This window comes from Xenopus laevis, chromosome 1L, assembly GCF_017654675.1.
Source record: "Xenopus laevis strain J_2021 chromosome 1L, Xenopus_laevis_v10.1, whole genome shotgun sequence".
Lineage (NCBI taxonomy): Eukaryota > Metazoa > Chordata > Amphibia > Anura > Pipidae > Xenopus > Xenopus laevis.
In genome coordinates, this window is record NC_054371.1 from 33,768,466 (window position 1) to 33,795,415 (window position 26,950).

Genomic DNA, 26,950 nt, shown 5'->3' on the forward strand with positions numbered 1-26,950 from the left:
AAACACAATTTGCAAGTTGATCAAATATAATTTATTATATCTACAGTTTATTTAAATGTATCATTTATACAGTGCAATATGCTTGCCAAAATGCTTAGCTTCCCATGAATAAGGAAGCTGAGAGAAAGCAAAACGAGGCAGAACTTGCTGCTAAGTGCTATTTATTGCGCACTAAATATTTATTGCGCAATAAATAGCACTTAGCAGCAAGTTCTGCCTCGTTTTGCTTTCTCTCAGCTTCCTTATTCATTGATTATGCTTACACCTGAAGCGGGGGTGTCCTGCTGAGATTGAGAGCGAAGCTGCCAAACCCCAGTCAATATTCTCAAGTGTTCTTTGAAGCTTAGCTTCCCATATTATTATAGCTCTGGTGCTAATGAAGAGAGAATTCTTCATGTAAACATGTCCTTCTTTTCAAAAGGCAACTTGTGCTCATAGATACTACATTGCACATGTCACACAGTAGATGCAGATAACCACAGCCACCATAGATGCCAAAATATCTCTGTAGTTTCTGATAGTCTCCTTCATATTCCTTATGATAAAGTGAATGCCTGCTCTATGAAATGGTAGAGCTTCTGCCTCAGAGTTGCTTGATCCGTCCCTGGTAGAAGGTTCTGTATGTTCTGTGACTGGTACATTATTGGAATCAGCTGCTGGAGAAGTCACACTATGGACACCTTGCTGTCATCTGGACACAGGATCCGCATCTGCAACAGAGTTATACAGTAATTCTTTATTTGAGCATTCAGCCAAGGTAAAAGTCAAACTAGTCTCAGCTGTTACGACTGGATGTTGCCAGCCCTAAAATCTCACGAATATATCATTGCGGAAGGTAACATTTAATATGAAGTTGTGTTAGCTGCCTTTTTTGTAAAGTAAAAACATTTTGATAATTTTGCACATGACCCTGAAATCTCTCTGGGAACAAGAGGAGGAGGACAAACAATAACCCACCTAAGAAATAAAGAAGGCAGTGTGTTAAAAGCAAAGAAAACCCACAATCAGCCACTTTGCACAATGCCATCTGGTCTTTCCAAACTAGTTCTGGTCTTTGCACTTTGGAACAAAGAGACCTGTGGCTGCCTGCACTAGTGATGTGTCAGGAAAAACTAAACCCAAACCTGATGCTAAACCACAAAACCTTAACTCGCACCACATCCTGAGCCACAAAATGTGCTATTGTAGTACTCAGGGTCAGACTGGGGGGCCTTGGGTCCACCATGGCTGGAGTCTCAGGGCCCCCCTCGCCTGCCGCAAAGCCCCCTCTGTACCCCCGCCGCAGCCAAAACCCCCTTTACCCAGCACATGTACGTATGCCAGAGGCAGGGAGCGATTTGAGCCAGCAGGGCTCACGACTGACAGTGCCCACCGTGTTTTTTCCCAGTGTCCCGCCTGCCCAGCCTGACCCTTAGCCATGTCTTCTCACTTTGTATGCTACTTCTGTGCTCGCCTCTGGTTCCAGGATACGGCATTTTCTGGAGCAGAGAAGGAATGTACTTCCCATGTCTGACTCACATCCAACCCTAACATGCAATGGTCACCCAAATTTCAACCCAATCCCGTCTAAATAGCAGTAGACCTGCAGGTCCCCGTGGCTTTGGGTCAACCTGCACATAACTAACCTGCACTTATGTGAAAAATGCTAAATTATAACAGGAAAATCAATCAGTTATATCTGTTGCTTGCTTTATTACATGTCATAGAGAGCACAATTCCCTTTAAAGGGATACTGTCATGGGAAAACATGTTTCTTTCAAAACACATCAGTTAATAGTGCTGCTCCAGCAGACTTCTGCACTGAAATCCAATTCTCAAAAGAGCAAACAGATTTTTTTATATTCAATTTTGAAATCTGACATGGGGCTAGACATATTGTCAGTTTCCCAGCTGCCCCCAGTTATTTGACTTGTGCCTGCACTTTAGGATGGAACTGCTTTCTGGCAGGCTGTTGTTTCTCCTACTCAATGTAAATGAATGTGTTGCAGTGAGACCTGGATTTTACTATTAAGTGCTGTTCTTATATCTACCAGGCTGCTGTTATCTTGTGTTAGGGGGCTGCTATCTGGTTACCTTGCCATTGTTCTATTGTTAGGCTGCTGGGGGGAGGGGGTGATATCACTCCAAGTTTGTAAGAAAGACATTATTCATGCTCCGGTGGTGTCCTTTAGCTAAAAAAATTATTAGATTTCAGCAATTTTAACAAGGGGAGTTGTGGTATAGTTTTAGGGAAAATATGTAAAATGAACTATACTGTGAAAGCTTTCTAGAGGTGCCAATTCTAATCAGCATTTCCACAGGTCTTCATATTTTTTTATGGCCATTTAATTGTTAGCCTTCTGTTCTGCCTCTTTTCTGTTTGTCACAATCACTGACCCTGAAAACGTATAGCCTTATTGCTTATGTTTCTCTTCAGGCCCTTTTGAGCTTCCATTTTGATTTCTTTGGGCCATGACAGATGAAGCTATTTGTTGCCCGTGAGAGATGGCCTCTCCCAAGGGCAATAAAGTGTCTGAAAATACTTTGCAATGTAGAAAAATGAGGATCACTGTATGTAGAGGTACATAAATAAGTGCTAGTAATCCACAGAGGTCTATGAAGAATTCATCAAGCCTTTTAAATAAAGGGACACACTTCCCTTTCATTTGCTAATAGGCAAGACATACTCTGCCTCTCCAGACCAAAGTCACAGCACATGATTTATGTTCAGTAGTAGAGGAGGTGGTTCCCAGGAGCCAGTGCTGGAAGGTAAGTGCAGACGGAAAACTTAGAACTTTGCAGCTGTAACTTGGAGTCCGTACAGCAGCCCTGTACCTTGCCACTAACAACATCCCTTATTTTCTGCTTAAGCATGGAAACTCTTGCTTTAAGGACTTTATAAATATGTTTTCTGCATTGAAGCCACTTGTACTTTAGCAGCTTTTTCCTTGAAGACGACAATATCATAGTCCACAGGGAAGATAAATAATACAGGGAAATGCTTCAACTCACACTTTGCCCTGTCAGTTTGCTCACTCATCCTTGTTTATTTTTCTGCAGAATATTGCAATGCTTTATTGCTAGGCATCAATGTGCCTGCAGACCACTTGATAAATATATCAGGAGGTAGTGATGCGTGGAATTTGAGTGAATGACGTTGTTAATAAAATCAGGCCAAAATCAAAGGATCTTATATATGAATAATTAAATGAATATGGCACTGCTCAGAGTGAACACATGACATGCTCTCTTTGACTTCTATGGGAATCACTTCATTGACAGGCGATTGTTGCCTTAAACTGGATGCAGCCCAAGCAGCTGTATGGGTGCTGGAGAGTTGAAGGCTGGCCATGCCTGATTTCTGTAGTAGAATCTACAATTCTCCTGCATTACCAGCGGCTTTTATGGCTTTGGCTCTGGGTCCATGTTGCTGGGTTGTGTTTTCTACAGAATTCAAAGTAGATATCAGACACAACAAGAGCCAGAATTTCTATTTAAAACAGGAACACCTGCTCTTAAAGTCACTAACACTCTGTGGTAATGCAGCTCTCTTCTCCTGTTGGCAAGAACTTGGCACCCCAGCACTTTATGGCTGAGAGGCCCCTGGAGTCATGTATAACATAGAGAAAAAACTGCTGAATTATCAGAGAGGTTTTTTAATTGGTCTAGTGCACATCAACTTTGAGGTCCAACATTTTTCAAAGCCTTTAGTGTCATAATGCAAAGCTTTAAGATTTTAGAATAATCTTGCAGAAAAACTTAGATAAGGGAATGAGCATTGTAATTGAACCTATGGTCTAGTGCGGTGATCTCCAACCAACCACTTGGCTGTTGCTCCCAGGTAGTTAATTCTGAATTCTTGGCTTGGAGGCAAGTTTTGATGGCATAAAACCATATGTACTGCTAAACAGATCCCTAATCTGTAATAAACAGAACTCTAAGATCTCTAATGGGCCTTTCTACCTTTCTTCCTACCTTTCTGACCATTCCTCTGTTACTTTTCCAAACAAATCCTCTCCTCCTGTTCATCTTAATGTCGGGGTTCTATACTTGGTTCTCTGTTGTTCTCCTTGTACACTCTCTCTTTAGAAGACCTTATATCTTCATTTGGCCTTAAATATCACCTGTATGCCGATGACATTCAGATATATTTAGACACTCCCTCACTAACCGCTGATGTTCAAACCTAGATAGCAGAATGCTTAGTAGCTATCTCTTCCTGGATGAACCAATGCTGCCTCAAGCTCAACTTGGCCAAGACTGAGCTCATGGTCTTTCCACCCAAGCCGAGCCCTTATTTTCCTTTCACCATTACTGTTGATGGCATGACTATTAGCCCAGTTAACTCAGCACACTGCTTGGGGGTCATCTTTGACCAGCCCCTCTCCTTCTCTAATCATATTAGTAATACTGCCAAAACCTGTTGTTTCTTCCTCCGTAATATAGGCAAGATACGCCCCTTTCTTTCACAAACAACAGCCAAAACACTAATCCATGCCCTTATCTTATCCAGTTTAGACTATTGCAATCTCCTCCTAACTGGTCTTCCTGACTCCCATCTCTCTCCCCTCCAATCAACCTTAAACTCTGCTACTAGGATCCTTCTGCTCTCTCCTAAAAGGGAACCTACTCAACCCCAACTAAAATCCTTAGTGTGGCTGCCTGTTAAGCAAAGGATAGCATATAAAACCCTTCTACTAACATTCAAAGCCCTATACTGGTCTGCTCCTCACTACATTTCTTCTCTTGTCTCTATATACGTTCCTGGTAGTCTTACCTGCTCTTCTCAGAGCCACCTTCTCTTCACACCATCCACATCCACTGCCACCTCTTGTCTCAAACCCTTCTTTCTTGCTGTTTTTTACCTCTGGAATTCCATTCCTGAATTCCTCTGTAAGGAATCCTCTCTCAATCGCTTCAAGAAAAAACTTACCTACCTTTTGGAGCACTAGAACATAAGCCTAGTCTTGTACCTACTGACTATGCCTTACCGTGTGCACTTTTTCATCTCCAATCTGTGCCTGTATGTTAGCCTCCCATCCACTGTAAGCTCTACGGGGCACTTCCCACTATGTCTCTTACCACATAGCACTTAAGTTTTTTGTCCTGATATAATTCTGTATATATTTATTATTTGATTTGTCTTACCTGTGTATACGTTTATATATATATTGTACTTTTATGCAATGTACAGCGCTGCGGCTCCTTAACAGCGCATTACAAATAAAGTTATACATATATACATACAAAAGGCCACTATGGTTTATTTCCTGTGCAAATGGAATGAGCCACAGTTATATAGGCCATAATGTTATTAAGTATAAGCCAGTTGCTAGGAAACTTATATAAACAATGGACAAATTTGCACCTGGGCAGTAACCTATAGCGACCAATCAGTGATTAGCTTTTTTGCAGCCAGCTGCAGGTTGAACGGTGAAACCAATGATCTGATTGGTTGCCTGGGTTACTGGCCAGGTGCAAATTTGCCCCACTTATAACTCCAGTTAATAAATATACTTTTCTTACCTTGCGCTAACCGAGTTCGCAGGAATGCACTGGAAACTGCGACTGACAGTAAGAGGGATCCCAGTCCATAGATCTAATGAGAGTTGAGGGAGGTTTCATTATAATGAAAGTCAATGAAACTTCACAGTTACAGACAGAGCTAAGGGTCATTGTACACGTACCAGAGATGAGCACAGGACTGAATGCCATGCAGAGTGGATATGAAAATAAATCAGCATAAAAGAACAAGGGCTTAAAGATTCTTCACTGCTGTGACTCTGACACCTGCAATGCAACAAATAAAATGGAACATTACATGGTATTTAATTGTAAGATAAATACAAACTACTGGTCATATTATTATTTGTGTGCTGCCAGGGGGACCCTTGTTGGTAGGACGTATGGTTAACCCAGTAGGTTGCCAAGTGTGGATATAATGTCTGACAAATTAAACCCTGTCTCACACATCCGGATTTTAAACTGCAGGATATACTTATAGTTTGTTTGATCTGTACACCATAGTGTAGGATGATTAGACTTTATTGCAAGTTAATTAGTGCTTCCTACTTAGACTGAGATTGAAGCTGAAGAAGTCTGTGTACTCACAAGAGGCAGATTTGCATTCTGCATGAATCCAGCATTTGTGATGATTATTTTGGAAAACAAATAAAATGACTCTATTAGTCCATTTGCTAGTCAAACACATTGACACAAGTCCATGGTGGTTCAGAAAGAAGAACATGAACCCATTGGGTCAGCTGCCAAAAAAACAGGTTGGACAAAAATCTTTTTGTAATAATCCTAACCACAACCTTCTTGCTAAAAGGTCTTATTAAGCATAATTGTGGAATAATATAACATGACTGCCTATATAGTAAGGAATAATGTGTAAATACAGTAAAGAAACCTTATCCTGTGCAAAGACTGAAACTGGGGTCAGATGAGCTGGAAACAACTCAGCTAGATACTTCACCTAGGGTCATGCACTATCTTTATCTGAGATTAAAAGGACTTTAAATCTTTCTTATAATTATTTACTTTGTATTTGTGTAATGGAAATATTTGGAAATCAAGCAATAGTGAACATCTAGCTATTGAACTGTATCTGCCTGTGTGATTTGCAGAACTTAAACTACATGCTAGAATTCCATGGGGCAGATTCACTAAAGGGCGAAGTGCCAGACGCTAGTGTCAATTCGCCAGAAATCCCATCCGCAGGGACATCGCCAATTCACTAACAGGTGTAGAGGACAATTCGCTAGCCAACGAGACCGTCACTAGCATTTGTTCACTCTCTATCGCCAGACGACTAACGGTCATTAATCTGCAAATTCAGTAAAGTGCAAATTTTACCTCTCGTCTGAGTTTACTTCGCCACATCAGACCAGGCGAACTGATAAAACGAAGCTATATCTTCCTCAATCTTATGTCAGTGACATCATATGCTGTATGTCGGAAATGCATTTATGTTGTCAAAAACGCTGGTGACTTATCTAATTTGAGGGGCATGCCACATTTGTTTAAGGGTGGGCTCATGTCTAGGGCATTAGAGGTTCTCTTCTGTCTTTATTATGGCTCATTGGACATATGTATTTAAAAGTGTCCACTTCAAGTAAATTGCAACAACATTATTAATAACGACGTCTATATGACTTTTAGGTACCCGCCGTATTTAAATTGACTTAAACATAATAGTGATATCAAAGTTTCGCTAGGCAGAAATGAGCGATAGTGAAAAATCGCTATGAAATCCTCGCACAGCCGAAGTGACGCTAGCAAAAATTCGCCAGCATTCATCTGCTGAGACGTAACTTCATATTTTAGTGGATTAGTGTAGTGGTAACGAAGTTGCGCCTGGCGAAGTGGCACAAAGTATGGTGAAGCAATTGAAAATTCGCCCTTTAGTGAATTTGCCTCCATGTTTTTTACTTATAATCTTATGTCCTCCTTCTTTTGACAGTCTGATACTGCCCTTACAAGACACCCGCATGTGGGTACAACCAGGGGTTGTGGTGCTGTATCATTGTAGTACGTCCAGCAGATAACGCCCATACATCAAGGAGACCAAGCAAAGCAGCAACAAGAACAACTGCAAGTTTGCTCATAGACTGTACACATGTGACAGGCATAAAATGTGTTTGATATCATATACTAAAAATGTATTTACTACACCAGCTGTAATAATGGATACAGTTCTGTAGCCACTAATCCACTACAATAGTGCCATAATAGTGTTTTGTGTACCATTTCTTTTGCAAAAGCCAACTACAGTGCACTTTTAAAGGAGAACTAAAGCTTAACTAAAGAAGTAGCTAGACAGGTTAAATTATGTTTTGTGCTACTGTACCAGCCCAAGGCAACCACAGCCCTTTAGCAGTAAAGATCTGTGTCTCCAAAGATGCCCCAGTAGCTCCCCATCTTCTTTTCTGCTGATTCACTGCACATGCTCTGTGCTGCTGTCACTTACTGAGCTTAGGGACCCACTCACAATATACAGTACACATAAAATAAAAATGTCACAATATAAGGCTGATTAGTAATTAATACAGATAATTACTACATGGCAGCACATAAACCAGTGCAATTAGCATCAGAATTTAATAATCAGCCCTGTAGCATCAGCTTATATAATAGACCAACCTCATTTTCTGCTGGATAATTATTGACGAGCCCTAAGCTTAGCTTCTCAACAGCTGCTCAGAGCCCACTGAGCATGTGAGTGTCACAGACACTTTCCAAGATGGTGACCCCCTGCGACAAGTTTGAAGTCCTGGGTCATTGCTGCTATTGACAAGCTGAAACTTTAAGATGATGCAATAGGTTCAGTATATAAAATATGGCATTTTTAGCCATATTCATTTTTAGGGTTTAGTTCTCATTTAAATCTTTGAGTTGAAAGGCACTCATTCTTGCGCTTAAGGAATTGAACACAAGTAAGACGTGTGCAGGTACAACACCTTGAATGGTGTATACGGGTATGGGATCTGTTATCTGGAAACAGGTTATCCAGAAAGCTCCGAATAATGGAAAGGCTGTCTCCCATAGACTCCATTTAATCCAAATAAATCACATTTTCAAAAATTATTTTCCTTTCTCTGTAATAATAAAACATTGTACCTTGTACCTATCCCAACTAAGATATAATTAATCCTTATTGGATACTAAAACAATCCTATTGGGTTTAATTAACGTTGAAATGACTCCTAAATAGACAAAGTATGGAGATCCAAATTATGGAAAGATCCCTTATCCAGAAAACCCCAGGTCTGTCCGGAGCATTCTGGATAACAGATCCCATATCGGTTTTCTTACCTTTGATAAAGCTCTATTGTGAGGGATTCACTGGTAGGATGGAGAGATCTGTCTATTTTCAGGTGCTGTAATATGTGATCTGGTATGGAAATGCCTTCTTGAACAAGCTGGGCTAAATTATAAAATCCCTTGATAAACGGAAAAAAAAAATAGCATACATGGTTTTACACATTATTATTTATAGGATTTATAAAGATGGTTTAGCAGGACTATACATGCCAAATTGCATGGCTCTTTATTAAAAATGCCAAGCTATTTTTACTTATGCTTTTGCATCAGATCTGATAACACAAAGGGCACACAAAGTATTGTAGCTTACTCCTTACCTGGGAATCACCTTGTAATGCTGCCTGTGTGTACAGCCTCAAAGACATACTCAGATCTCTGGGTTGGTTTTTGCCACCATAATAATACAGGTCACCCAGTTTCAGTAAAGCTAGAAACAAAAATCGAATTGTCAGATATTGTGTACAGACTGAGAGTACATAGATAATTCCAGTGAGCCATAAACCATTAAAGGCTGGCTTACCCATGGGAAATAATTGAATCATAGGCAGTGCTTAGCATAAAATAGTTACTTTAGTGCATTTGTATTTAAAAAAACAAACAAACCGTGCACTGTCACCAAGGGGTCCATGCTCTGAGACATTCGCCAGGCGCAAATTAGTTACCACTATGCTAATTCACTAGAATGCAAAGTTGCTGGCGACTTTCTGCTAGCGATACGCCTCCAGTGCGAGCATTTCATAGTGAAGATTTGCTAACGTTCGTATATGCCTAGCAAAAAGTCGCTAGTGATCTTACGCTTAGGTCAATTTGAATAGTGCGGGTACATTAAAGTCATATTAGAGATGTTGGTGCAAATGCTTGAAGTGGCCACTTAATTAAGACAAAAGAGATCGTATAATGCCCTAGACACGTGCCCACTGTAAAATTAAAGTTCTACTGCCCTCAAATCTCTGGGGAAAAATATTAACCCAAAAAAGTTCAAGTTAGGAATTTTGCAGGCAATTCCGCTTAAAAAAAGGAAAAGTTGCCAGCATTTTTTCAATTTTAATGCATTTTCGGCAGACAGGATATGATGTAAGTGACGTAAGACTGAGGAAGATGTAACTTCATTTTAGCAGTTTGCTTTGTCTGAGGTGGGAAGTCAACTCTGGCGAAAGAGGTAACGTTCAGTAAAATCCGCACTTTAGTGAATTTGCCTAAGAGAAAAGTCGCTTGACGATAGAGTGCGAACGAACAATAGCGACGGCCTCTATCACTAGCGAATTGTCGTCTGCGCCTGTTAGTGAATTGGTGATGTCCTTGCGGATTGCGAATTTTCGCAACGACGGCCACTTCGCCCTTTAGTAGACCTGACCCATATACATTACATCACTGCCCTTAGAGCTTAGAGCAGTCATCCCCAACCACTGGCTCATGAGCAACATGTTGCTCACCAACCCCTTAGGGTAAGGGCACACCTGGAGATTCGGGGAGAATTAGTCGCCCGGCGACTAATCGCCTCTTCTTTGGGGCGACATCTCCCCGAACTGCTTCCCTGTGTCTTCCGTCTGCTTCAATGAAAAATCGCCTGCAGCAATGCACTAGCGGTGCTTCGTTTTCCGAAGTTGTCATGAGGAAACTTCGAGTGACTTCAGAAATCGAAGTGCCGCAATGCAACTCGTGTAAAAAAATTGGGGGACCCCTGGCTTAGATGGTGTGAAGGGGAATAATAAGGAAAGTGAGGCTCTTAATTATATTAGGTAACTGGCTGGTACTGTCCTTCGCCAGGCTGTGGCATCTGATTAATGATTCAATCATTCAATTCCTATAAGGAAATAACTTAGAGCATTTTGTGTGAAGATTATGCAGTACCTACCAATAGAAGGAGGATCATTTTGGTGTACTGAAAGGTTATAGTATCGCAAAATACAGGCATCACTCAGATATGTAGTAGCGAACTCCTGAAACCAGAACAAATAGGTGAACACTTTTATGAATGGGAGATGAAACACGTGGCAATTCATGGGAATAGAAGAACAAAATACTTACAGGATGTTCTTCACAAAGATAAGCCATGTTAGTCTGTGAAACTTCCACTCCAGCCTCAGCCGTTAGGATGTAGTTTAGAACCGATTTGTGTCTGTTGGGAAGCAATGAATAGCAGATCACACATTTGTAATACACAGCTTTGCAAGATTGTACTCTCAGATGAGAGAAGGAGAGAAAAAGAATAAAATGCTAAACCATTAAATGACAGATGACCTAAATGTAATGCATGAAGCTGTTGTCTTCTTCTATTTCCTATTGTTGTTTGAAGATAGCAGAAGAGAAAAGGGAAGGGCTGAGCAAAAGGTGAAGGGGGAGAGCAGAAGAGGTATTGTTTTTGTTACTAAATTACACGGTGTACATATCAAGTAATTCCTTCAACCATTTAAAATGTTATTCTTGAACCAATACATTTATTTTGTTTTGTATTTTGCTCTCTCATTTCCATTTCCCCTGAATGAGAAAATAATATTTTCATCTAGTCTATATCTTATCCCCCATTTCAGTAGTTCCATACTCAGGGGCACATTTACTAAGCTCGAGTGAAGGATTCGAATGAAAAAAACTTCGAATTTCGAAGTATTTTTTTGGGTACTTCGACCATTGAATAGGCTACTACAACCTTCGACTTCGATTTGAACTAAAAATCGTTCGACTATTCGACCATTCGATAGTTGAAGTACTGTCTCTTTAAAAAACACTTTGACTACATACTTCGGTAATTTAAACCTACCGAGGTTCAATGTTAGCCTATGGGGACCTTCCCCAGCACTTTTCTAAGGTTTTTTTTATCGAATAAAAATCGTTCAATCGTTCGATTAAAATCCGTCGAATCGTTCGAAGGATTTTATCGTTCGATCAAACGATTTTTATTCGATCGATCGGTCAAAGTATTTGTGCTAAAATCCTTTGAATTCGATATTTGAATTAGAAGGATTTTACTTCGAGGGTCGAATTCGAGGGTTTATTAACCCTCAAAATTCGACCCTTCATAAAAAAAACTTTGACTACCTACTTCGCCACTTTAAACCTACCGAGCACCAATGTTAGCCTATGGGCACCTTCCCCATAAGCTTTCTAAGCTTTTTTTTTGATCGAAGGAAAATCCTTCGATTGATGGATTAAAATCCTTAGAATCGTTCGATTCAAAGGATTTCATCATTCTATCGAACGATTTTTCGTACCACATAAAATTTAATTCCTGAACCAGCAAGTGTATTTTTTTTAGCTGTAATATTGGTGTGTAGGCGCCATCTCAGGGCCTGGTCATGTGCTTTCAGAAAGAGCCAGTGCTGCACTATGGAACTGCTTTCTGATATGCTATTGTTTCCCCTACTCAATGTAAATGAAGGAGTCATGACTTGGTTTAGCTGCACTGGAATTTTTACTATTGAGTACTATTATATCTACTGGGTGGGTCATGGGAGCATTTTTATCAATGCAGGTGCCAGGGAACTGTTCCTTGTTACCTTCACATTGTTCTGCTGGAGGAAAAGGGAGGGGGAAATATCACTCCAATTTGCAGTGTGGCAGTAGAGAGTTACTGAAGTCACATGGTTGAGAGCACCTGGGAAACTAACAACATGTCTAGTCCCATGTCAGATTTCAAAATTAAATATAATAAAATCTGTTTCCTCTTTTGAAAAATGGATTTCAGTGCAGGATTCTCCTGGAGAGGCACTTTTCACTACAGTTTGTAAAAAATATGTTTACCCATAACAGAATCCCTTTAAGAATTGGTTAAAGAAGTACACCAGAGTAGAAAATGGGGTGGAGAAAGAGGAGAAACCGAAAAAGAGTAAAGAATAACGACAATGAAAAAACAGAAGAGTAGTAAAAGAGAACATCTGGCCAACATTTAAACTTGGGATTTACTGCATTACTATGGGGTTGCTGCTGTAGTTGATGAAGTGTTGTAAATGGGCAAATAACCTTATTAGGTTCACATGTATTTGTTAATCACAAGTTATATGTATTCAGTTCAAAATGGATAGGATTTCCATGGTAAAGAAAATGAAAGGCAAGTTAATGACTAAGTAATTCCACAGAATTTATGGTAATCCTTTGCCTTTTTTATTTTATAAGGAAGTACGTACCTGTAATTTGATCTAATTAGTGTATAACAGCATCGCTGTGTAAAACTGTCTTGTATTTATTGATAGTTATTTAGGCCAATGGCACAGGCAGCACTTCTCAGTTGGCGTATTTTAGCCTTCAGTGGCTTCTACTCAAATGATAGAATTCATGGTTTTATAAATAAGTTTTACTAAATGTTCCCTGCTAATTGGATCCAATAGATGACCAGAAACCCCACAATGATACTAGCAGTCTACACTCCACATTGAAGCTTCAGATTGCTCTATGAATTCACTCCTAGAGCAGCTAAATGTAGGATCTTGCCTACCACTAGCTAGTCCTTGGTAATGAACCCCTTGCCTTTTGAATTTCTGGGTCTTTGTCCTCACTGAGGCCTTCCTTACCCCAGGTTCTCAGCACCATCCACCCTTCTCCTTGAGGGGAGAGAACTAATATGGCTACTGTCCTACCTTATATATACCACTAGGGAAAACCACCTGACACTCCTATACTAATGTGGATTTCCAACCCACCCAGAGGTCATGCCTACACCTACATGTGCTATATTTCTTTTCCACTATGCTTACAAATTACGCAATTCCAGTGTCCTAGTAATCAGTAGGCTTAAAGGAGAAGGAAATGCTAAAATTAAGTTTAATTAATCAGAAAGGTCTATATAAATATACCTGTAAACCCTCAAAGTAAGGCTGCTCTGCGTTCTCTGTCAAAAGAAACACAGCATTTTTTTCCTTCTATTGTGAACACATGGGCTTCTGTATCAGACTTCCTGTTTTCAGCATAAACCTCCAGGGCTAGGGCTTGAGCATGCTCAGTTTGCTTCTCTCTCCCTCTTACCCTCTCTTTTCCCCCCTTCCTCCTCCCCTCCCTGCTGCAATCTAAGCCCAGAGCTATGAGCCAGCAGGGAGAGACTCAGGCAGGAAGTGATGTCACAACAAGTTAATATGGCAGCTGCTATCCTAAACAAAGAGAGACAGAATCTAGAGCTGTTTACTTAGGTGTGGTAAAGCATTCTGCAGAATAAATAAAGTCTTATAGCTTGCATTATTATGGCTAATCTATTGGCAATAAAATGCCTCGGGAGCTTTCCTTCTTCTTTAATCCCTCCATTAATTACATTATTTTCCTAAGAACCATTAAAACCTATTTGTAGCAACCCAAGTGTGGCATTAGCTTTAGGTATGTAGATACACAGGATGACATTTGTCCCCCTGTTTATTACCACTTAAGTAATAAAAGCACAGAATTCCACTTATCTTATCTTAACTGTTATCTGCTAAGGAGGCCCTGCAGCGTTATGCATCTTCTGCAGAGAAGCTTACTTAAGGGCTAGTCCACACGGGGAGATAGCCACGCGTTTGCGGTCGCGGCGACAAAGCGCCGCGCCAGTCGCCGCGACCGGCGCAGGCGACAGTTTTGTATGGGCGCCTATGTAAAAACGCCTGTGCTAACCACAGGAGGCGATGCGCTTTTCAACAGTCGCCTGAAAATGCCTCGCCAGGCTTTTTCAGGCGACTGTTGAAAAGCGCATCGCCTCGTGTGGTTAGCACAGGCGTTTTTACATAGGCGCCCATACAAAACTGTCGCCTGCGCCGGTCGCGGCGACTGGCGCGGCGCTTTGTCGCCGCGACCGCAAACGCGTGGCTATCTCCCCGTGTGGAATAGCCCTAAATGAGCAATCATGATTTCTACCAATTCTCCCTTTTATTTTTTTTTATTGTTCATTAAACGCCTTTATTGTTGATGGACATGTGTTAGAGTTGGACAGAAGAACCACTAAAGTATCACAGATGCAAACTGCATTATTAAGATTCCATCCTTCTATGTATTTAGATTATTAGCAGTTACAAACTCACAGCATGCATAAAAAAAGTCTTATACTTTATTCTCAGAGATGCACTTGCCATCTTATTACATGAGTTTTTTATTGTACAGCACAGGGAAATGTTTTCTGGGAGTGCAGCCCAGTATCTGCTAGCTAGGGTTTTCTTATGAAGCACTGACACCCACTACTGGTCATGAATGGAAATAATAATTTCAAATTAAATATCAGATTTTTTAAAAATTAACTGCTCCAGCACAGTCAGAGTATTATTTTATGGAGAGATTTTTATCATCTAAATGAAAGATAATATTTTCATCAGTATTAGCCCTTATCTCACCAGTCCCTCCCCACTGGAGCTTACAATCGAGGTCCCCATCAGATTCACTCACACTATGGTCATAATGAGCGAGTGCCCCAGCGTGTGACGTAGGATGGGATGGACGTTGACGTATCTTACATTACACACATGCACATTATGAGTGGGCTGGGGCGCTTGCAAGTGACAACAGACATATTTCTTGTTCTGTACAAAGTCATAATTAATCAGATAAACGCTGTTTAATGATGGCAAAAGTCACATGGCTGTGATACTTACAAAGACCTGTCCAGATATGCATTCAGAGCTCTCCTTATGACATGTCCTATATGTCCATTTTGCTCCGCCACTGACTTTGCCCGTCTACAAGATAAGAAAATAAAAGTTATTTAAGCTAACAAAAACTAGATAATATATATATAAACAATTCTCCAAAATTCTCATGTAAAAGCCGTCTTGTTTGACTGGGTGCAGGACAAGCTGCTCGCATTTGAAAAAAGTCCACACTCACAGGTATTATCAATGATCAATCCAGGTATGAGACCTGTTATCCAGAATGCTTGGGACATGGGGTTTTCCGGATAACGGATCTTTCCGTAATTTGGGTCTTCATGCCTTAAGTCTAATAGAAATTAATTTAAAGATTAAATAAACCCAATAGGCTGGTTTTGCTTCCAATAAGGATTAATTATATCTTAGTTGGGATCAAGTACAAGGTACTGTTTTATTATTACAGAAAAAAAGGAAATCAAAAATTTGGATAAAATGGAGTCTATGGGAGACAGCCATTCCGTAATTCGGAGCTTTCTGGATATCGGGTTTCCGGATAAGGGATCCTATACCTGTACTTCTTTATTCTGGGGAGACTCACGTTTCGGCTACCTCCATAGCCTTTCTCACTTTGAGATATATATATATATAGTGAATATATATATATATATATATATATATATATATATATATATATATATATATATATATATATATAAAGTCAATTGTGGTGACCGCACTCTTACCGGATTTTTTAGATGATGGGTGCGTTGGTCAAGTTTTTTGCATATGTAGTAAAGAATGGACCCGCACTCCAATGTTCTTAGTGAAAAAATGATGTGTTTTATTCACAATGCATATCCAACGTTTCGGTCCACGCTGGGAAAGGTCCCAGCGTGGACCGAAACGTTGGATATGCATTGTGAATAAAACACATAATTTTTTTCACTAAGAACATTGGAGTGCGGGTCCATTCTTTACTATATATATATATATATATATATATATATATATATATATATATATATATATATATATATATATATATATATAGTGAATAAAGTACCCCCTCTTGTAAATTATAAGATAATTATAAGTTACTGAGGAGTTTCATGACAATATAAAAACATGAGGCTGAAGGCTGAGTGTTTTTATACATGTCATGGAACTCCGAGGTAACTTCTAATATCCTCATATTTTGCAACAGGGGGTACTTTATTTATTATAATACACAAGTTTAAGTGAGTCGTGTGACAGAAATGACATCACTACTCACCGTTTATAACTGATGACATCAGTACACACCGTTTAGAAAGATATAATTTACAGGATATTCATGGCTTTTGTGTATTATATACATATAAACATATATTCTACATTTCTAATATTTAAAAAGCAAGTGGCATTATATCAATTTATATATAGTCATCTTTTTTGAACTGGAAAGCCTGTATGTGGGCTAACATATTTGTATAGTAAATTAGCTACTTTGCTCTTATATATAAAATAAAATACAACAATACGTCTAACAAACAAAGGTACAGTACTAAAAGCACATAAAACTGAACCCAAGGGGGTGGGGAAATGGCATTAGTCACATGGTTTCCTTTGCATTTTTGCACCATTTCTGCCTAAGCCCAATAAATAAGCTCATGCCAAAAAGAGGGGCATATTTCCCTTTAATATGCAGCTGTACAAATACAGGCAAAGACACTAAACAAACACAGAGCAGACATGAATGTTTGTTCTTTATAATGATCCTACCCAGGAAGATCTATTAAACAAACTGAATGTGGTTACACAGTTACATAATTTACTTGGATGGAAAGTCAGCTGTCCATCTGCGGGAGGAGGGGGTTATTTTTCCACTGTATAGAGTTCTGGTAAGGCCCCATCTAGAATATACCGTACAGTTTTAGTCTCCAATGCTCAAATGGGACATTTTGGGACAATTAAATTAGAGAGGGTCCAGAGAAGGACAACTAAGCTGGTAAAAGGTATGGGAAATCTCAGCTATGAGGAAAGACTGGCCAGGTTGGGGATGTTCACACTGGAGAAGAGGCACTTAAGGGGTGATATGATGACTATGTATAAATATATAAGGGTGTAGTACAACCTCTCTAATGCTTTATTTATTAAATAATTTATTTATTATTGCTCATATTGCAAGTTGATCCAAGGACTGGTCCGATTGCATATTGGAGTCAGGAAGGAAATTTTTCCCCTCTGAGGCAAATTGGAGAGGCTTCAAATGGGTTTTTTTGCCTCCTCTGGATCAACTGGCAGTTAGGCAGGTTATATATACTGTATGTATATATATATATATATATATATATATATATATATATATATATATATATATATATATATATATATACATATACACACACACACACTTTTCCTTGTTTGTTATAGTTTTACAGGAGCAGTGACCATGTTGTAGCTCCCACCCTATCCAACTATAGTCAGGTGATCCCACTGGTGTCTAATAAAAGGGCAGCCAAGTTTGGGAGTTTTACTTTGAAAGCAGCTAGTAAGTTGCAGGTAAAACTTAGTCCCTTTGTAAAATGTATAATGAAGCAATAGAATTCTTAATGAATCAGATGAAAATTGAGCATAGGACTGGCCAGATATGGGATGACTTTGACGTAGTTGGCCAGCTTAAATATATTGCAATAATGGACAAACAATCCCTGTTCTGTTTAAAGGAACAGTAACGTCAAAAAATAAAAGTGTTTGTAATGAAAATATAATGCAGTGTTGCTCTGCAGTGGTAAAACTGCTATGTTTGTTTAAAAAACACTACTATTTTTATATAAATAAGCTGCTGTGTAGCAATGGGGGCAGCCATTCAAAGGAGAAAAGGCTCAGGTTACACAGCAAATAAGCTCTGTCTGTCTAATGGTGTTATCTGTTATCCATTAGTTAACCTGTGCCATATAGCCGTTTTTCAATTTCCGTCATTGCTCCACAGCAGCTTGTTTATATGAACTATAGTAGTGTTTCTAAAGCAAACACATCAGTTTTACCAGTGCAGGGCAACACTACATGATATTTTCATTACTTTAAAACACTTACATGTTTTGGTTTTACTGTTCCTTAAAAGGGTAAGGTTAAATTATTTTTTTCTTATTTATTTTTGTAAAGATTGAAGTTGATGGACTTGTGTCTTATTTACTATGTTGCTATGTTACATTCAGCCCATCAGTGTATCTCCTTGTGCCAATGATCCACGTTATGTTATTAGATGTAGCTCATACACTTGTATCCCTGTGTATCTCTTTATAGTCAGTGTTGTGGAGATCCTAAGAACTTCCTCTTATTTCATGTACTAGACAAGTTCTTCCTATGTATCGTTTCAGGGGCCTATGATAGACAAATATTGCACATCTATAATCCTACAAATGTGAGAGGCCTACTCACGCAGAGAGAGTCTTATGGGTATTAAGGAGATATATGTTTCTATGAATAATCAATACAGGCATGGGACCTGTTTTACAAAATGCTTGGGATGCTAATGGATGTTTCTGTAATTTGGATCTTCATACATTAAATCTACTAAAAAATCATGTACATTTTAAATAAACCCAATAGGCTGATTTTGCTTCCAATAAGGATTAATTTTATCTTAGTTTGGATAAAGTACAACATATTTTTTTATTATTACAGAGAAAAAAGGAAATATTTTTTTAAAACTGTGGATTATTTAGATAAAATGGAGTCTATGGGAGCCTTTCCATAATTTGGAGCTTTCTGGAAAATATACATTTTTTTTCAAATTTAAGAACCCAATTTTTCCATTAAAGTGACAGAGACAAAATACATGTGTGCACCAATATACATTTTAACCTAATATTACTATAAAGGTTAATTACATAATTGCTGCTTGTGGATTCTTTGGGATACTCTTTAAACTTCCCATCATTATATATTCGATTAAACGGATGGTGGCCTCTATATGGCCTCCTTCTGAAGCGATAGAGATGTACTCAAAAGCCCGTGTCTGTAAAGAGAATATAATTTAGTGTAGTGTTACCTAGTTACCAAGCCCATGACAAGATCATCAAGTGCAAGTGATGAAGTTCATCCTTCATATACATTGTCTAACTCCTTACCTCATTAATTCCTGGCTCCCCTGGGTATTTTCCATTTAAATACAGAAGTGCAATATTAAATGCAGCTTCTGAATTTCCCATGTCATATGCTCTCTTCCAATACTTGGCAGCGTTGACATTATCCTTTTGGAAATGATGGTAATACCATCCTAAACCATTAAGTGCTTCATGCTTTCCCTTTGAACACAAAACATTTAAATACTGTATTCAGTAACATGTTTAAAAAATCATCAGCCATTTAATATGTGAAATGATGCATCTCATTTACAAAGGGGTGTCCAAAAATATCAAACCCCTTGCATCTATGATATGCAATATATTTATAAACATTTATACTGCATCATATTAATTCTTCTCTTGGTCACCTTGTCTGCTGCTTTCTTCATTAGCGTGAAGGCCAGCTTTATGTCCTTTTGGATAACTTCACCCTAAAATAAAACAGTAGTGGGTAATATTTATAATCCTAATATCAGATAACCCTCTGTAAAATTGTAGTTTACAAGGAACTTATGAAAGGAAGCAGTGGAAGATAATGAAATGCATCTTGTACAGAAAACTGGACATCAAATAAAAACTGAATCAAGCCTAGCGAATCTGCAATTATTTTACATATTATTTACTTGAGATGTTAGCTAATATCACTAACCAATAATTAAGCAAATCCAAAAAATACTAAAAAACAATTACCTTAAAAAGTATTACAGCATAGTCATACATTATTATGGGGTGTTCATTCTCTAGCGCGCCTTTCTTATACCACTCCAAGGCTGCTTTGATATTTTTGGACACACCTTGCTGTCCCCAGAAATGCATCTGTGCTAGTCTGTGCTACAAAAAGAAAAAAAGGTTTATATAATATTAACCACAGACATTCAAAGACTAATTTAAGTTCTTTCTTACTTTTTTTTTTTTTTACTAAATTGCAGTAAGTGTACATTGCAAATAATTCAATCTATTTCTAAATCAACAGTTCCATTTTAGTCATATTGGTATGTAGGCAGCCATCTCAGGTCAACTGCTTTCAGATAAGCTATTGTTTCCCTTACTCAATGTAACTGGAGGAGTTGCGATCGGGCTTGGGTGTTTTACTATTGGGTGTTAATCTCATATCTAACGCTAAGTGGGTGCATTTTAGCAATGCAGGTAACCAGATAGCAGCTCCCTGTTACCTGAACTGCTAAAATGCACCCACTTAGCCCATTGTTCTATTGAACGGTTGCTGGGGAGAAAGGGAGGGGGTGATATTACTCCAGAGTGACTGAAGTTTATCAGCACAAGTCACAGTGGTGAGGACACCTGGGAAACTAAGAACAAGTCTAGCCCATGTCAACAATTTAAAAATTAAATATTTAAAAAATCTGTTTGCTCTTTTAAAAAATGGATTTTAATGCAGGATTCTGCTGGTGAATCGCTATTAACCAATGCATTTTGTAAAAAACATGGTTTCCTGTGACAGAATTCCTTTAACATATGAGTAGATGGCCCTTATGACCTGGATTTTACATACATATGGGATTTATATCAAGTATATGTAGCCTCTGGCCTCAGAAACTTCCAACAATTTAATCAAAGTCATAGGGCACTGGGTTACATGCTGTAGGGCTGCATAATTACCTGGGCATATGGATCCCCTCTTTCAGCATTCTGTTTAAGCCACAAAAAAAAATCATCATCTTCTCTGGTTTGTACTTTGAGCATCTTATCATCTGTGAGCTTAATGTCTTCTGCAAATGCCTGCTGTAAAAAAGGGTGAGATGTTTAATGTTGGCAGTCTTTACAATGAGCATTGTGTTTATTTTGTAGAGGTGTCTGTTGTCTTTTTGGGTGCCTCTGCCAGATGACAGTAAGTACTGTGAAAATTCAGGAGATTCCAGGATGCAATTTAAGAAACCTGTTTATCAAGGGAAGGAACACGATGCAGGCTCAGAGCCATTAGTCCTAGAGGTACATTGTATATACGGGCAGTTTGTGGGCTAATGTGTTGAGAAGACAAAGAGACTGATCAGAGTGCGAATTGGAGAACACAAAAGGTCGATTGATAACTGTGATTTGGATAAAATCAAATATGTTACTCCGGTTAGCAGACATTTTAAAACCCATGGGCATAATAGTAAACACTAAGATGGTTGGTACTCCAAGTAGTTAAATTTCCCATTAGAGGTGGCGACCAGGATAGAATATTGTTACAACAAGGGGTCCTGTGGCTAGAGAAATTGAATACACTAGCTCCAATGGGATTAAATGAGGATCTAAGATATTCTTGCTTCTATTGATGGGGGAATATGTATTGTGCCTGATTTTGTAAAATTGAGATTGTTATTACTTTTTGACTTTTAAAATTTTATATACTTCTTTTTACAGTTTTATCACAAAGGGATCACATGATTATATGGACTATGAGCACCAAGGGACTATCAATAGTATTGAATAATCACCTTATTAAGGTACTATGGATCCTTTGTAATTAAAAATGAATTTGAAAATGTCTTATACCTATGTTAGTTAACTTGATGATGGTGGGGCTTGCGATTGACCTCCCTTTAAAAAAATCTCTGTTTGCACATTTTGTAAGTAGCACTGGATGAAGGGGCATGTCCCCGAAACGTTTGCTGGGATCTCACAAAAATAAAAGAAGCTTTTTTTCAAATTTTTGCAGAAGCAGTATGTGGAGTGTGCCTATGTTCTATTTGGATTTGAGTATAAGAAGGCTTTTTGTTTGCAGCATGGCCTACATGGAGCACCTCCAGTGAGTTATCAAGTTTAAAATATTTTGTTTATGCAGAACAAGTTTTGCGGGGAATGAGTTTGGAGTTTGTGGGCTAATCTTGTTTCTGGTTGACAAGCTGCCATTAGTGTAGAGTAGTAATGCCAGATTCTGTTATACACCAGGTATTTAATGTAATGTTTATTATAAAATGTTAGATGGCCTTGTTGCCCTGCAAACGGTGTGTTTACTTCATGACAGCATAAAAAAAGGCCAAAGTCCGGAAGTCCAATGTTTTGGACTTTCTCACCAAATAAGGATGGAAACGTTGCACTTCTTTGTATACATAGTGGATAATGTACCCCCTACTGTAATTTATAAAGATATTATGTCACCGAGGAGTTATGTGACCATATAAAAGCACGAGGCCGAAGGCAAGATAACTCCGAGGTGACTTCTAATATCTTTATAAATTTCAGTAGGGGGTACATTATGCATTATAATCTACATTTTGTGTGAAATGTCGGGAGGGGAGTGGAGGGGGTTGGCGTCCAATTCTAGTCGCCGGCGTCCAATTTGGGCACGCCAGCATTCAATTTGAATGTGGCGGCATCCAATTCGGATGCGCAATGTCAAATTCGGTGGCCGGGGATCCCTGTTATAAACGACGCATTCTGACGTCAGAACTCACTGTTTATAAGGATATAATTTACAGTCTGGTCCCACAGGTAAATGACCAGACTGTAGATTATATAAATTATAACTGCACACCCCGAATTATATAAATTTTCTGGCTTTATACCCGAAGGAAAAAAAAGTCTTAAGGCCTACCTTGCCTTGAAACTTGTAATTGGACTCACAAACCATACTTGCCTAGGGGTTTAGATACAATACAACAGCTTGGGGGATTTGGTGCCCTAGACACCTCCCTTAACTACATTGTATTGCACAAGATACTTCTGCACATATTATGATTATTAATTAATCCTAAAATGTCATTATTAAAAGAGCCTTATCCATAATGCATGAATAAGAATCAACATGTGACCTGTAATGCATGCCATAATTTACACTAATGATGGTTTTATTCATATTCATACAAGTGCTGTTCTGTATTGCTGAAGTACTATTTAGTCACACTGCCAAGTTGATTTGTGTGTGTATGGTGGGCATAGCTCATGTTGTGAGCAATACATTTGCAAAATCTGCAATCAAGTTTGACTTGGTGGTCAGTTCCATGGACACAGCACTGGGCCACTGTAATTTATAATGGAGGCAAATAAATAATAGTGTTACCTGTTCTTCATGTTTGTTTTTTTGATCTTTTGGGGTCTTCCTTGCTATATTAATGTAATAAGAACACGACATGTCTAAATCCAGCGGGTAGCTATCAATTCCTTGGAAATGTTTATAGCCAAGTTTCAGCAAAGCAAGCCTGTCGTCCCCTTGTGCTCCAACCAGACTGTATAAGAGCCCCTAGAAAGAGTGAAAGAAGCACTTTATAAAACAGCTAGCCTACATTAGGACTATCTGGATGGCATATCCTATCATAGTTAGATATGTTGAAAATAGCTATTAATTTGTTTAAGACTCCCTGTAAGTATTTTCCCATGGCTTTCCCACATTACTGACTGGTCAGTGACAGTTCTACTCAGCATAGTGTTTTTACTTCTCTGTGACCTTTTACCTGTAACAGATGCTAGGCTTCAACCCCCAAGACTTTTTAACTCCATAAGTTGTCTCTTCATACTCCAAAAATTGTTTAGTCTGTTAAATTGTAAATCTTGGCAGTCTCTACTGGTTAGCCTCTACGTGGAGCTTAAAGGCAAAAGGGCAGAATCTGAGCTACAATTTGAAGATCACAACTTGTCATGTCCTACATAGGCTTAAAGGAGAACTAAGCTCTAAAAATGAATGTGGCTAAAAATGCTATATTTTATATAATGAACTTGTTGCACCAGCCTAAAGTTTCAGCTTGTCAATAGCAGCAATGATCCAGGACTTCAAACTTGTCACAGGGGGTCACCATCTTGGAAAGTGTCTGCGACACTCACATGCTCAGTGGGCTCTGAGCAGCTGTTGAGAAGCTAAGCTTAGGGGTTGTCGCTAATTATCCAGCAGAAAATGAGGTTTGCCTGTAATAGAAGCTGATGCTACAGGGCTGATTATTAAATTCTGATGCTAATTGCACTGGTTTCTGTGCTGCCATGTAGTAATTATCTGTATTAATTACTAATCAGCCTTATATTGTTACATTACTATTCTATGTGTACTGTATATTGTGAGTGGGTCCCTAAGCTCAGTAAAATTGTGTAAAGTCAGGGAAATGTATTATGCATTATATATTGGTGGGACCAAAAAAAATTGTATAAAATATGGAAAAATTTAAAATGAGGGTAAATAAAATGGAGACGTCACTGTATCTGAAACTCTCGGATAAATTCGCTGGGGTAAAAACAATTTGGACAGATATGACATATTTTGGAGATTGTAACATTGCATCTATAAACAGAGCATTACCTGCACTTTGTCTACAGGCACTTGTAAGCCGGTTTCATACATGACTGCCAGGAGGTAAGATGCTTTGTGATATCCAGAGCAACTTGCTTCCATCAATGAGGGCACAGCAGCACCAATATGGTCCAGACCACCTGACACCTTCTCTATAATACTGTCATATATTAAATTCCCAAATCTCATGAGCAGATCATTTGATGAATCTAGAGATAATAAGATTTAAAAAAAATTGTTTCATAAGGCAATACAATACAGGCATTAAAAAAAATTATTGATAGAGTATGTATTTCCAACAGTATTACCTTCTGACCTCCACCATTTTAAAAATAAGAAAACCAACCAAAAGAATGTTGACTAGCACTCAACCACTAAAACCATGTGTAAATAAGGAATATCTTTCTGAGATATAGAAGCCATACAAAGTTGCAGTACGAAAAGTAGGAAAGCTTCCCATAGTGGAGATGATAGATATTGAAATAAGAATAACTAATAAAGAGTTGATCTATCATTTGCCTCTACTTGTGGACTGTTGTGAGATGTCGGCGCTGGGTAGGTGTTCTTGGTTCCTGAGCCTATTGAGCACTATATCAACAAGGTGGCAGTATGATACATAAAATAACTTTTGGCATTGTCCTATGGACTCCAAGGAACATGAGGCAACAGAATTGTGCCACATACATCCACCTATTGTTACCAAATGCCTATTACCAAGAACTACTTATGCATAAAGAGCATGTCAAATGAAAGTACACAGTATTGTCTATGGGAGCATACACACAATGTTTGTTGCACACACATAAATATTCTCTCCCTACAGCTACATATCCATTTGCATCTGGCATATAATGAATATTTATGAATTACACTGCTCAGAAAAGTGATCTTTGTCTGCCCTGTGGGTTTGTGCCTATAGATACAGGCATGGTTGGTTTAATAAAAAAAAGGCATACAATAATGAAATTCTAGCATCATATGTTTACCTAATGGCATCCAGTCTATGGACTGCAGCAGGTTGAACAAATGACTGTATTTCTCTTTTTTTTTTTTCCATGGAAATGTCTTGCAGCAAGGCCTTCTTCCATATTGTAAATGCAGGTTCAAGTAGTAGTTGTGTGATGTATCTGCATAAGAAAGAAACACTTTATCATAATCATTTCAGTGCTAAAATATGCATAGCCAACACAAAGGGGCCATGTTTTATTAATGAGTCATTAATGTAGTATTGTTTAATGTTAGAGAAAAATGTAAGTGTTTCCTTCTATTTTGCTCCATGCACCCTTCTTTCTATTTCAACAAGATGCCCAGTCTATGAAGTTGAAAAGCAGGCCGCTGTATGATAGTATCACCCCCATACTTTACTGTAGATGTGGGGATTTTGAGGCGTGAGCAGTGTGCTAGATATATAGCCATAAATTTTGTCCAAAGGCTCTTTTTCTCATATGAAAACAAAACCTTTTCTAACAATGAAACGTATTTCTGACTTCTTGCAAAGGACAAATGTTCTCTGACATTGGTTTGAGTAATGGATTATCGTGTGCCTCCCATACAGGCCAGTGTTATGAAGAGGTTTTGATATAGATGATCCATACCTACAAGGAGTATCAGCAGGCACTTAGCATCTTGATCAAATAAAAGAAAAATTTTTAGTTTCTGTCTTCTGCTAAAAAAATTGAAGCTTGGCCACATATTTATCTTTCAGCAGAACAATGATCCCAAACACAAGACTAAAGTAGCAGTTGGAGAAGCTGTCAGAGGGGACAGACTGGAATGATTAGAGCTCGGCACTTAGCGATCCGGTAGAAAAAGGATGCACATATGCACGATCCTAAAGGAGGGACGGGGCACCAGAAAAGGCTGGCCTCTGGGCGCCCTCAGAGGAAAACTGTGACTACGCCACAGTGGTTACAGACTTCATCAAAACATGCACTGAAAAAAAAACAATCCAATAATTTCCCAACCAGAAACCATGGGTTAATTCAGAGATCCGACACAAGATCTGCAAGCGCATACGTGCATTTCAGTCTGGAGATGTGCACCAGTAGAAGAACTGTCCACCATAAGAAATGCAGAACACGAGTACAGCACACAAGATGCTCGTCATATGTGGTGGGGAATTCAAACATTAACGGACTATAAACCACGCGCATTCACTGCTGGTGTATCACTTCCTGATGACGTAATACATTTATGCACACTTTGAGTTCACAAAGCCAGATCCTCCATCGCAAGCTCCCAATAACGCTGCAAGATGTCACATGCACTGTGTCTGTCATGGATTT

The 26,950-nt window shown here is 38.8% G+C and overlaps 1 protein-coding gene across 1 annotated transcript in view; it reads right to left on the bottom strand.

Moving 5' to 3' along the window:
* Nucleotides 1-211: 211 nt before the first annotated feature.
* sel1l3.L (sel-1 suppressor of lin-12-like 3 L homeolog) overlaps nt 212-26,950 on the bottom strand; it is a 40,606-nt gene continuing 13,867 nt past the window's right edge. Inside the window, exons 9-24 of the mRNA XM_018228989.2 lie at nt 25,652-25,792; nt 24,675-24,874; nt 23,451-23,630; nt 21,065-21,187; nt 20,138-20,278; nt 19,816-19,878; nt 19,451-19,627; nt 19,211-19,338; nt 15,345-15,428; nt 10,834-10,924; nt 10,661-10,745; nt 9,123-9,232; nt 8,797-8,924; nt 5,667-5,769; nt 5,506-5,578; nt 212-710 (exon numbers count right to left, since the gene is read on the bottom strand). Coding sequence (XP_018084478.2) covers nt 688-710; nt 5,506-5,578; nt 5,667-5,769; nt 8,797-8,924; nt 9,123-9,232; nt 10,661-10,745; nt 10,834-10,924; nt 15,345-15,428; nt 19,211-19,338; nt 19,451-19,627; nt 19,816-19,878; nt 20,138-20,278; nt 21,065-21,187; nt 23,451-23,630; nt 24,675-24,874; nt 25,652-25,792 — 1,850 coding nt within the window. The 3' untranslated portion in view covers nt 212-687. The remainder of the gene's footprint in view (nt 711-5,505; nt 5,579-5,666; nt 5,770-8,796; nt 8,925-9,122; nt 9,233-10,660; nt 10,746-10,833; nt 10,925-15,344; nt 15,429-19,210; nt 19,339-19,450; nt 19,628-19,815; nt 19,879-20,137; nt 20,279-21,064; nt 21,188-23,450; nt 23,631-24,674; nt 24,875-25,651; nt 25,793-26,950) is intronic.